At 35.4% G+C, this 13,051-nt stretch overlaps 1 protein-coding gene across 1 annotated transcript; it reads right to left on the reverse strand.

Annotated features, from left to right (window-relative positions):
- Positions 1 to 1,245: 1,245 nt before the first annotated feature.
- Positions 1,246 to 2,183, reverse strand: LOC109221070 (E3 ubiquitin-protein ligase RHA2A-like). The gene has a single exon (XM_019385527.1). It carries the CDS (start codon positions 2,091 to 2,093, stop codon positions 1,593 to 1,595), a length of 501 nt encoding a protein of 166 aa, XP_019241072.1. The 5' UTR covers positions 2,094 to 2,183; the 3' UTR covers positions 1,246 to 1,592.
- Positions 2,184 to 13,051: the final 10,868 nt, after the last annotated feature.

Consider the following 13,051-nt stretch of genomic DNA (forward strand, 5'->3'; position numbering starts at 1 on the left):
ATTGTAATTCAATGTATCTCGTTGTATTCCATGTATTTCATTGTATTCACTGTCTTTTTTTTCATTGTATTTCAATGTATCCCGCTGTATTCTATGTATTTCATTGTATTCACTGTCTCGCTATATGTCATGAATGTATTCATATATTTTTTTTAATTAATATAATTTATGTATTCAGATGTATTATATAATTTCTCTGCAGATTGCTATGTTTTTGGGGTATTTTTCAGTTGAAAATCTTTTTTATAACTAAAAATACAAAATTTGTGTGTTATAATTGAGTTTGTTGAGTTATATTAGGAGTCTATTATGTTAATTGATTCACTTTCCGTTTTAAAAACAGTGTAATCCCCTATTTCACGCTGTGAATACAGTCGAATACAATAATCTGTCCAGCTATAATCCCATGTTTCACTCCATGAATACAGTCGAATACACTCGAATACAACAACTAATTAGCTGGATTTCCCTGATTCACGCCTATTTTTGCTACTGTATTCATGAATACAATAGCTTAAATACATCAAATACATCTTATAACCACAGAAAAGGTATCTATAATCCGTAATATAGCAAATGCTATCTATAGATGGCTAATTACTACTAAAAGATAGTGCTTTATGAAAATTTCTCTTTATTATACGACCAAGATAGAAAGAAACTTGAAGCACGAAACTTTTTGTGGGCCCATGAGAGAAGGCCCATGAAAAAGGAAAATGTCGTAATCAACCCATGTGATAGAACGCTGGAGAAGCGGGCCTTAGATTGTAACAGCAGCAACTATTTCTCTTCCTCACAGCCACTTATTTCTTCGCAACTTGTTTACTGGTCCAATTTCAATAGTCTCAAGCCAATTTGTAACAACAGAGACACTTCGCCATTTTCAAACAACAGACAAGAGAATGGAAAACCTTTTGACAAATAACCTTTTGACAAACAAAATATAATCGGGTGTTTACTTAACCTACTTAATAGCAACTTGAAGCGTTAAAATGAAAAATGACTCGATTGAGGTGTTCAGTTGATCGAACAACTTAAATGGACACTTTATGTATTTCGCCTTAAAACAATAACCTTTTTCATTACATAGTTGTTGTTTTTTCACAAACATTTGACAAATTTTATTTGTGACTCTTGTTTTAAAGAAGATTGGTCCAAACACCTTGAGAAAAGGAATAAATGTAGCGTTACTTATCATAATTTATGCACTTAAAATAACCTTTTTGAATGCAGAGAAAAACAGGGTTAAGAAAATATTCTCAAATTAAAGCACGGAGCCAATAAAATTATTAAAAAATACAATTACTCTATAACCCTTTTATGACATAAATGTTCCTAATTTTACAAAAGAAAAAGGGAAAGAAAATTGCAAAAACAAAATATTACTCCAGTCAAACACTACCAACAACATATGTTTTTCACAGTAGTGGAAAAGAACTTCACATCAAGCTCTTCAAAAAAAAACTGGAAACAATAATTCCCAAAAACTAAAAAAAAATTAAATTAAATATTAAAAAAACTGTTTTAAAAAACCTCATCACGAAATTCCACGTAATCATCATCATCGTCGCCAGCCATATATATTCATTCATTCACCTTAGAGAGAACCATTCAAGCACATCCCAAGCAACGCGCCGCTTCGCGAGTGCCACGCGCTCATCGGAAACCAACGGCGACCGGCAAATCGGACAGTTAAAATTTAACGTATCCAACCACCCGTCAAAACACTGCTTATGAAAAACATGCCGGCACGCCAATTTCCTCACATGGTCACCATCACCCAACCGGTTCAAGCAAACAACACAGTTCGAACCGGACGCATCATCTCCTTGATCATCAAATAACGTATACGAAAACAGCCGGTTAAAATTCAGCTGCTCGGTTAACATAACAACACCAGCTAAACCGGACCCGACGGCGTCGTATAGTGCGTCGTCAATTTGAACCGGATTGAACAGTGAAGATAATCCGAAGAATTGAAGGAAAGCGAAAATAAGGGAACGGAGATAAGTAGCACAGTTGGCGAGAAGGGTAACGAGTAAAATTGGGATAGATTCAGAAGAAACATCGGTTAATTGGTTTTGTAATCCCATTTTCTTGGATTGGATTATTATTTTTTCAATAATGGGTTTTTATTTACTCTTGAAGCAAGTGGGCAGAGAGAGTTGATGTGTGAGAAGAGAGTTTGTGTATATGTATATATAGCGTGCTATGTTACTTCGTGTTGAAAGGGGATGGTGGGTTACGTGGGAAGGGATAGAGAAGGACAGGCAATTTAGGTGTTTTCAGTGTCATACAAATATTATAATATATTTATACATAAATTTTTTTTTCTTAAATTTTGTGCTCGTTTAAACTTTTGCCATATAAATTAAAGCGAAGATAATAACTTCTAATCTAAGTTTCAAAAAAAATATAAATTTCGATTATTTATTGTTTTTATTGTTTTCTTTTGCACTTTTCGCTTTTGAAATACAATATTATGAGCTTTGATGTCATGAGTAAAAAGTCAAAGTATTAAAATTAAAGTTCACTACAATTAGTGGAAATAGAAGTTGATATTATGTTTATGTCACTACTATGCTTCAACAACATGTTATTTAAGCTTGGTATAAAATAACTTTCGTGACTTAATATTGATTTTAAAATTTTAGATTTAATCTTCTTTTGCTTTTTTGGTAATAAAAAGAATCTTCCATACGAAGAAAGTACAGCTTGAGCCTTGAGGATAAAAACTAGCGGGAGCGTGGAGATGGCGTCGGGGAAACGCGTGAGTTTGTTTGAGGAATAATACTATTTTTAATGAAGAAACAAAGGGGGTGGCCAAAATAGTTGGAGAAATTCACTATTTTAATCAAATGACCTGTGGGGTGGGTCAGGAGTTTTTTGGGAGATAAAAGATGAAGCTATAGTCCTAAGCTCTGTAGACTTTTGTAATGTTAAAACACATTTTCTCTTCCCCTTTTCTTTTACTACTCTTTCTTTCTTCTTCAAGCTTCCTATTTGCTTCTATAGATATTTATAAAAGGCGTGAAGTAAATCCAAAGTTATAATGGAAAAAAGAAGTTGTTTTAAAGTACCCATTGTTATAAAATAAAGACCGTAAAGTAAATAAATTGAAGACAAGTATAGAGAGATTGATATTATTCAACTTCAAACTGAAGTACATAATGAACTGAAAACTCCTCTATTTATAGAAGAAAGTAAGCAGCTGCGAGGCTTTTCAGGAAGCAGCTGCAAGGCTTTTCTTGAGCTGCTTGTAAGATGTCTGCATGAGCTGCTTGCAACCTGCCTGTTTAATAAGAAGCTGCTGCAAATCATTTCATTGAGTTACTTGCAACCTACCTGCATCAGCTGCTTGTAGATAAACTTCAATGGAGTACTAAATGGATATCTTCTTCAGGAAGATTATCTAAAACGGAGTATTAAATGAACATCCGCAATATAATTATTTTCATAACACTCCCCCTTGGATGAACATCCACAAAAACTTACTAGGAAAAAACCAGTGGGAAAAATCCTAGTGAAGGAAAAAGAGTACACATATTTAGTAATACGCATTTCTGGCTGGCTCATTAAAAACCTTACGAGAAAAACCTTAGTAATGGAAAAAGAGTACAACGCTTCACTCCCCCTGATGAAAACCTTGTTTCAAATATTTGAGTCTGTGCATTCCAATCTTGTATACTATCTTCTCAAAAGTTGAAGTTGGCAAAGATTTAGTGAACAAATCTACTTGATTTTCACTTGAACGGATTTGTTGCACAACAATGTCACCATTTTTCTGAAGATCATCTGTGTAGAATAATTTTGGTGAAATGTGCTTCATTCTATCTCCTTTTATAAATCCTCCCTTCAATTGGGCCATGCATGCAGCATTGTCTTCGTATAAAATTGTGGATCTTTTATCAAATTCCAAACCACAATTTTCTCGAATGAATCACTGATCTCAACCATACGCATTCCCCGATTTGAGATCGAGCTTTATGGGGATCAGATAACTAACCTGCATCCGCATAACCAACATGGTCTGTACTACCTTTGTTAGCATAAAATAAACCCATATCAAGAGTTCCCTTTAAATATCGCAATATATGCTTAATCCCATTCCAATATCTCCGTGTAGGAGAAGAGCTATATCTTGCTAGTAAATTAACAGAAAATACTATGTCAGGCCTTGTAGCATTAGCAAGATACATAAGTGCACCAATTACACTGAGATAGGGTGTTTCAGGACCAAAGAGTTCCTCATCCTCTTCTAGAGGTCGGAACGGGTCCTTGTTCACTTCAAGTGATCGAACAATCATTGGTGTACTCAATGGGTATGCTTTGTCCATGTAAAAGCATTTTAAGATCCTTTTTGTATAGGCAGATTGATGGATAAAGATCTCGTCTGCTAAATATTCAATTTGCAGGCCAAGACAAAGTTTTGTCTTTCCAAGATCTTTCATCTCAAATTCTTTCGTAAAATATTCAGTTGCCTTTTGGAGCTCTTCTAGAGTTCCAACAAGATTTATGTCATCAACATAAACAGCAAGTATAACAAATTCTGATGCCATTTTCTTTATGAAAATACATGGACAAATAACATCATTTATGTAATCTTCTTTCAACAAATATTTACTGAGGCGATTATACCACACATGCCCAGATTGCTTTAAACCGTACAAAGATCTTTATAATTTGATTGAGTACATTTCTCAAGACTTTGAATTATATGCTTCAGGCATTTTAAATCCTTCAAGGATCTTCATATAGATTTAATCAAATAAGTCATATAGGTTATGACTTGTATCTAAATGGTATGACATCTTCGGGTTTCGGGACTACTGGTCCGATCCTCACAATCTTTTACAATATTGTGCACTATATTGTATCTAATATATCGTCGACAATCATTTTGTATCAGTTCCTAAGCGACATAACTTGTTGAGATCTCATCACTTTCTTTATTTTCAGGTACCTGAACTTCTTCGGGAGTTTCATGAAATGTTATGTCGTGGGCTCTTCTAGAGCTTATTTCCTCCTCATTAATGATCATTTTGATCATTAGCTCCTACCATTTTTCAAGGATTGTTACCTTTGGACCGATTGGTCTACCATGCTTCATGCGTACAATAAACTCTATCCTTCAGGGACTTTAATTTTAATAGGAGCATTTGCAACTGAAATATGATATTAAATTTTGGATCAGCAAATGCTTCTGGCATTTGACTTGAATTATCTTCTAAGTGAGGACCATATTAATGATAATTCGATTCATATAGCATATTTTTTCAGTTGTTTATTATATCCCCCAAATGTTAGAAAAACTAACATATATTCCCAATCTTCTTTGGGAAACATATCTTTGTGTATTGTGGTAGAGAAATTAATCATATACCACACATCAAAAGATAGTAAAAATATTTGATTTCTGATCCTAAACCAATTGGGTGGGGGGGGGGGGGGGTACTTTAGTCATATATTGTTGGTCTGATGCATACAAGTGTTGTTGTATGCAATTTAGAATATCTTAGACCAACACATGAAGCTTTGTTCTCATAATCAATAGTTTAGCCATTAGTAGGAGGTATTCAATGCTAAACCAGCTTGGATATAAACCAGCATTATCAAGATGAACTGTCTTGATTTCATAATCTGAAAGTTATGCTCTTAATTGAGAAAAGCAATCTCAAATGTCAAACTGCAGGTTGACAATAAATATACATGTAACCATCTTATATATGCATCTATAAGTGGTTCACATGACAGGTGAATGGGCTCATATTCACCTTTTATATATTTCAGAACCAGGGGTCATAGTCCCAACTTTAGCTGGTATAATTAATTTATTATGAGAACAAGCAACACAGAAGAATTCTTGAAAAATCTTCTAGTTCTTCAGTATATGCTTATCTGAATTCTCAAATAGCTCATTTGAAATGGCAAATGAAAACTTCAAGTTTATCATGGCATATGCTATCTCTTAGTAAACTTCTGGTTTACTATGGCACAAACTTTTGCATTAGTAAACTTCTGATTTACTGTGGCTACTTTTGTATAAGTAAATTTCTGATTTACTGTAGCTGCTTTTGTATTAGTAAACTTCTGATTTACTGTGGCTACTTTTGTATAGTAAATTTTTGATATACTGTAGCTGCTTTTGCATTAGTAAACTTCTAGTTTACTGTGATACATGATGTAGTACAAATTGAAGAATAAGGCGGGTAACTTCTCACATTCATATTTACCCCCTATGATTGTGGAAACATGAAGATTTTCAATCTTTCAATCATTTGTGGTCTCAGTATGATTGTCATTTGTATTAGTAAACTTCAAGTTTACTACAACATATATTTTGACAATAATCATATAATATGAATGACATATTTGTATATAAGCTCTTCAAGAGCCTTCATTCATTATCCACATTCTAATATTTATCGGACACTACTAGTGTCATATGTCTTCTAGACAAACAGTTAGCTCTTCAGGAGTTGTTGATATATTTTGTACTATCAAATATTGCTCAGAAACTTCTGGCATCATGAGAGAAAATCATTATGAAATGAATATTATAAAGACAATTCTAAATTTATAAATGTAAAAAATTAAGAATTTCAGTATTTTCACCACCAACTTTGTGACAAATATCTCCTTCAGGGAGAAACGCCATTAACATCTGAATATTTTATATCGAATCGGCAACCACATAGTCATTATATCCTTCGGGGAAAGATACATGAGTTATTATTTCCTTCGGGGAACTCGATAACTAACCATAACATATTAATATGGTTGTAGTAGAAAGCATTCTAAAAGAATGCTTTTGCCTTAGAATGATACTTAATAAAATTATTCAAGATGTTTTACGCACAACAGGTACGTGCGGTAATGATCTTCATGCCACAAAAATAATATTTATATCCTCTGTTATTCTAGCTCTTCAGGAGGTGAGTTGTGGTATTTCTTCATTCACTCCAGAGAATGAAAATGTGCTTGACAAATAACTTTGAATAGTTCATTATTTTATTTAAGCACAAAAAGACACAGTTTCATAATATTTTCCTGCTTCACGAGAAAATTTTAATTGTTTTACTACTTCAGGAGCAAATTAAAATACGAAATATTGAGTATATATTCTCTCAATCATATTACCTCTTCTGGAGGTGAATTGTAATATATTTAAATCAAGAGCGCGTTCATATTTACGAGCTTTATTAATATTGTCACATTCACTTCAGGGAATGAATTAATATTTATCAAAAGTTCTCATCCTTCAAGGAACGGAACATAATTATCTGAACGTGCATTAATCACACCAAATCGTGTGATGCTTCAACCTCTTTTAAGATAATGCTACTTCAAGAGCAAATTGAGGCATGCAAGTAATATAGAGAAATTTTCTCTAGCTTATCTTCAATCGTAACCATAGAAAACCTAAATTATCACTTATGGTAGTCATAGGCATATACCACTTATGGTGGTTAACAAAAAGTTAGTTACAATGAGATATACCAAACATAACCACTTCTGGTGGTTGTATATTTCTTGGAAACTTTGCTGGAGTATAAGTTATCTAACAATGGTATCCACTTTGCAATCCTTTATTAAAACAATTAGGAAGATAAAAAATACCAAAATAGTTATTGTGTACGTAACATATAACCAAGCAATATTAAAATATAAGCAAAAGGCTCAATTTAATTTACGCAAATTTGGCCACTCCAGATGTAAGTAATATCTACATCACTACAGCCAAGAAGAAAAATTCACCACCTCAAGGATATAATCTGCCTTATGATGCTCGGAATGAACAAGATCTAACCACGAACGTAAGAGCATCGCCTTACATCGGAGATGAACACTGAAATAGAAATTAAATTCGAAGTAAGTGCTCAAAATGGCAGAGTCTCGTGCTGATAACGTGTTATAAAATAAAGACTGTAATGTAAATAAACCGAAGACAAGTATAGAGAAAGAGATTGATATTATTCAACTTCAAACTGAAGTACATAATGAACTGAAAACTCCTCTATTTGTAGAAGAAAGGAAGCAACTGCAAGGCTTTTCTTGAGTTGCTTGTAAGATGTCTGCATGAGCTGCTTGCAACCTGCCTGTTTAATAAGAAGCTGTTGCAAATCATTTCATTGAGTTGCTTGCAACCTGCCTGCATCAGCTGTTTGTAGATAAACTTCAATGGAATACTAAATGGATAATCTTCTTCAGGAAAATTATCTATATCGGAGTATTAAATGAACATCCACAATATAATTATTTTCGTAACACCCATAATCTTTTATAGCTGACATTCTTCCGTCTCAATTTATATAAAAGAATTGAATTTCGAGAGACAAATGAGCTTTTTTTACTGCAATATTTTCAAAAAAATTAAATTTCAATTTGAATTTTGAGTTTGTCCAAACTATGCATAGCCCTATTCGCCGCGTAACAATTGCAGCAGGCTAACAGCCAATAAGTTTTGAAAGGCACCTTGGCGTACTAAATGAAAAAAACAGTACAATCCTTGAGATTTAGAAGAAGATGAAGGTGACGAATACATGATGCGGTGTATATTGTAAGATCAAAATTTAGTTATATTGAGTAGCATATGACACCCACAAGGGTGGTAGTAGAGCGACAAGTACTTCATCTTTCATCTTTAGAGGTCTCGAGCCCGAGCGTTGAGTATGAAACTTCTTTGTTAAAAAGCGTGTTATTTCCAATTGAAGAAATCTACAATCTACAATCAAAGAGAGAAGTTGAAATCGGAGAATTTTGAGGAAATTGAACAAGAGCTCAGCTCTGTACATACGTATGTCCAATTAAGTTAAGAAGAGAGGAAGCTACAGTATTTGTACAGTATTTAACTAACACTAACTGACTTGACAGCTATACTCCACTAATTCTAATACTAACTGCTAAAACTAACTAACACTATGGTTAAGTTAACTTAACTAAGGTTAGCTACTAATATTCTTTACACCCCCCTCAAGTTAGGACTAGGAAAAATGTTGAGTAGACCTAGCTTGGACAGTAGATAAGAGTGCTGAATGCGACCAAGTCCCTTTGTGAGTATGTCAGCTTCTTGCTCAGCAGTAGGGCAGTAGAGAGGAGACACAAGACCATGTTGAATCTTTTCTCGAATAAAATGGCAATCAATGTCAATGTGCTTCGTACATTCATGAAATACAGGATTAGCAGCAATGGCAAGGGCTGATTTGCTGTCACTGTAGATAGGCACAGGTGAATTATGATCCACTCCCAGCTCCTTGAGTAAACCAATGATCCAAATAATCTCTGCAACTGTGGATGCTAGGCTGCGATATTCAACTTCTGCTGAGCTTCGAGAAATGGTGGACTGCTTCTTGGATTTCCAAGAAATCAAGGAAGAACCAAGCTTTACAAAGTAACCTGTGACTGACTTTCGTGTATTGGGACATGCAGCCCAGTCTGCATCACAAAATGCTGAAAGTGATTCAGAGCACTTATCAGCCATGAAGATTCCTAGACCAGGACTATTTTTGATATATTTAACCACCTTGAGTGCAACTTCCATATGAGAGACCTTAGGATTATGCATGAATTGGCTCAAGCTCTGAACAGCAAAGCATATATCTGGTCTTGTAACAGTCAAATAAAGAAGCTTCCCCAAAAGCCTTTGATATGGCCCTGGATCAGTCAATAATGTGTCATCAGAGGTCCCTGCATGAGTGTCAAATTCAGCAGTAGTTAGCCTTACATTTGGTTCCATAGGACAAGAAACAGGTTTGCAGCCTGCTAGCCCCATCTCAGCTATGAGCTCCAAAGCATACTTGTGTTGATGCATCAGTATACCATCATTATTTCGTGCAAATTCTATCCCCAGAAAATACTTAAGCTCTCCCAGGTCTTTGATCTTAAAAGAAGCTTTCAAATCATCCTTAGTTTGTTGAATCATGATGAGATTATTTCCAGTAATCAGTAGGTCATCAACATAGACAAGAACTACCACCATGTCATTCCCTGATCTCTTGATGAACAAAGAATAATCCAAATGGCTCTGTTGAAAGCCAGACTCCACTAAGGCTGATGTGAGTTTGAGATTCCACTGTCTTGATGCCTGCTTAAGTCCATAGAGGGACTTAAGCAATTTGCAGACTTTGAATTCTGTCTTTTGTCCATTAAACCCTTGAGGTACCTCCATATATACCTCCTCTGATAGGTCTCCTTGCAAAAAAGCATTGTATACATCTATTTGATGGATGAACCATTGCCTTGAAGCTGTAATAGACAATACACTCCTGACAGTAACCATTTTTACCACAGGTGAAAAGGTTTCTTGGTAATCTAAACCTTCTCTTTGATTATACCCTTTGGCTACCAATCTAGCTTTGAACCTTTCAATTTCTCCTGATGCCTTATATTTGATCTTATACACCCACTTGCATCCTATTGCCTTCTGTCCTTGTGGCAAGGATACTAGTTCCCAAGTTTTATTGTCTTCCAAAGCTTTGATTTCTGCCTGCATTGCTTCTACCCATCTTTTGTCCTTCACTGCCTCTGAATATGAGGTAGGTTCCAGTTCCACTGAAAAATTTTCCAGATAGCTTTGATATCTTGAAGAGATCCCCTCATATCCAATTACCTCTGAAATAGGAGACTGGCAGCAACTTGTAGACTTTTTCTTGTCATCTCTGACCTAATCCTTAAGCCATATGGGAGGCTTAGACACCCTTGTGGATTTTCTAGGTTCCCCATCAACAGGCAAACTAATAGGATCACCAGTACCACTCATATTGTTGCACTCAACAGGATATGAAGTATCCTGCTCAACTGGATCAACTGTGGTTGGAGTATAAGAGTGTGGCATAATGGTTCTCTCAATATGTGTATCAACAGTAGGGCCAACTGCTCTCAGTTCTTCATCAAAATCTTGCTTTGGCACTGGAACTTTATCTAAGAACAATGATTCTGATGATCCTTCTGCTGTGTGAAATGGAAATATATCTTCATAGAAGACTACATCTCTACTTATAAAAAAAGTTCTGTTTTCAAGATCCAAAAGTCTGTAGCCCTTTTAATATGCTGCATATCCTAAGAAAACTGATCTCACAGCTCTATGAGCAAATTTGTCATGACCTGTTAGGTTAGTAGCAAAGCATAAACATCCAGCTACTTTCAAATGTGTCAATGATGGTGGCTTATTCAGAAGTAATTCATATGGTGACTTATATCCCAAAACAGAAGATGGAATTCTGTTGATTATGTAAACAGCAGCATCCACACAATGTCCCCAATATCTAACAGGCAAGTGACCTTGAAATCTGATTGCTCGAGCAGTCTCCAGTACATGTCTATGTCTCCTTTCCACAACTCCATTCTATTGAGGAGTATATGGACAAGAGCTTTGATGAATAATCCCATGCATTTGAAACAAATCACTACATGCATTGTTAAAAAACTCACTCTCATTATCTGATCTAAACATCTTAATTTGCTTCCCAAACTGTGTTTTTATCATACTAATAAAGTTCTTGAGTAAAAAGATGACATCAGATTTAAGTCTCATAAGAAACACCCAAGTCCATCTGGAAAAATCATCAACCAATGTAAGAAAGTATTTCATGCCATTATGAGTAGCCACTTTATAGGGTCCCCATACATCCATATGGATCAAATCAAAAACATGTGAGCTCCTACTAGTACTGGTTGGAAAGGGTGCTCTAGTCTGTCTAGCTAAAGGACAGATTTCACATTTATTTACTCCACTACCATAATGTTGCATACTAGGAATCCTTCTGAGAACTTGAATTGGAACATGTCCTGTTCTTTTGTGCCATATTTCCATGCCCCCTTCTTTACTTGTAGCTGCAAAAGCTCTATTCACAAATTTCCCTAAAGCTGTTGACAACGTATTAGTCTACAACATAAGGAAGTTTGCATTGAACGTTCATTTGAAATATACTCCAAATTATGCTTTGCACTATAATAAGTATCCCACGATAATATAGGGGTATAGTGATGCAAATTAGATCACCGGTTCAACCGATTCTAAACAGTCGGTGGATGAGCGATGTCTTGGAAATCGTCCAAACAAATGTGCATTGACCACTCTATAGTGGAGGCTGAGTTTATAGCCTTAGACAAGGCCGGTGAAGAAGCTGAATGGCTCCGGAATTTCTTGGAAGATATTCCATTTTGGCCCAAACCTTTGGCACCTATATGTATACATTGTGATAGTCAAGCGGAAATAGGTAGGGCAGGGAGCGTTATGTATAACCGGAAATCTCGTCATATTCGACGGAGACACAATACCGTTAGACAACTACTCTCTAGTGGTGTTATCACAATTGACTACGTAAAGTCAAGAGATAACGTGTCGGATCCACTTACAAAAGGCCTATCTAGAGAGGCGGTTGAAAGATCATCAAAGGGAATGGGGTTAAAGGCCTAAGACAAGTCATCATGGCGGTAACTCTACCTAGCAGACTGGAGATCCCAAGAGCTAGGTTCAAAGAGATCAAACAAAGTTATGAATGACGGTTCAACATTGTCAACTAACTCAACCCATTCTCGTGATGAAGACAATGTTCAAGAAATGAGGTAAAACATTAAGGCTTTTTTGATGAGTCAATAAAGCTTAAAGCTTTTTAATGATTTGCTAAGTCTGGCAGGATATGACCAGATAGTGTGTCTTTAGGATTACACGTTTAGGAATCACCTATGTGAGTGTGAAGTGTAAGCCGCTTCAAGGAGAATGAAAGTAAAGGCCCATTCTCTAAGCACTCATGAAACCAGGCGGTGTTCATGGCTGAAACGAACACAACCGTGAGAACCATAGATGGTTAAGGATTGATTGTGTGACTTATGTTGTCTAGGTATACAATAAAGCTCGACGGTTCAAAGATATCAAATCTACCGATTGACCGAGTATATCCGATATAAGTTCACTACGGAAAATTCAAAGGGAAACCTACTTATCCAAATGCAATCAATTCTTGTTTGTAAAACACATACACGTCCGTGCATTCCTTTAAGTTTATAGCCATTCCCCATTCATGTGGGGGATTGTTGGGTTTGTTATTTA

This window comes from Nicotiana attenuata, unplaced genomic scaffold (assembly GCF_001879085.1).
Source record: "Nicotiana attenuata strain UT unplaced genomic scaffold, NIATTr2, whole genome shotgun sequence".
NCBI lineage: Eukaryota > Viridiplantae > Streptophyta > Magnoliopsida > Solanales > Solanaceae > Nicotiana > Nicotiana attenuata.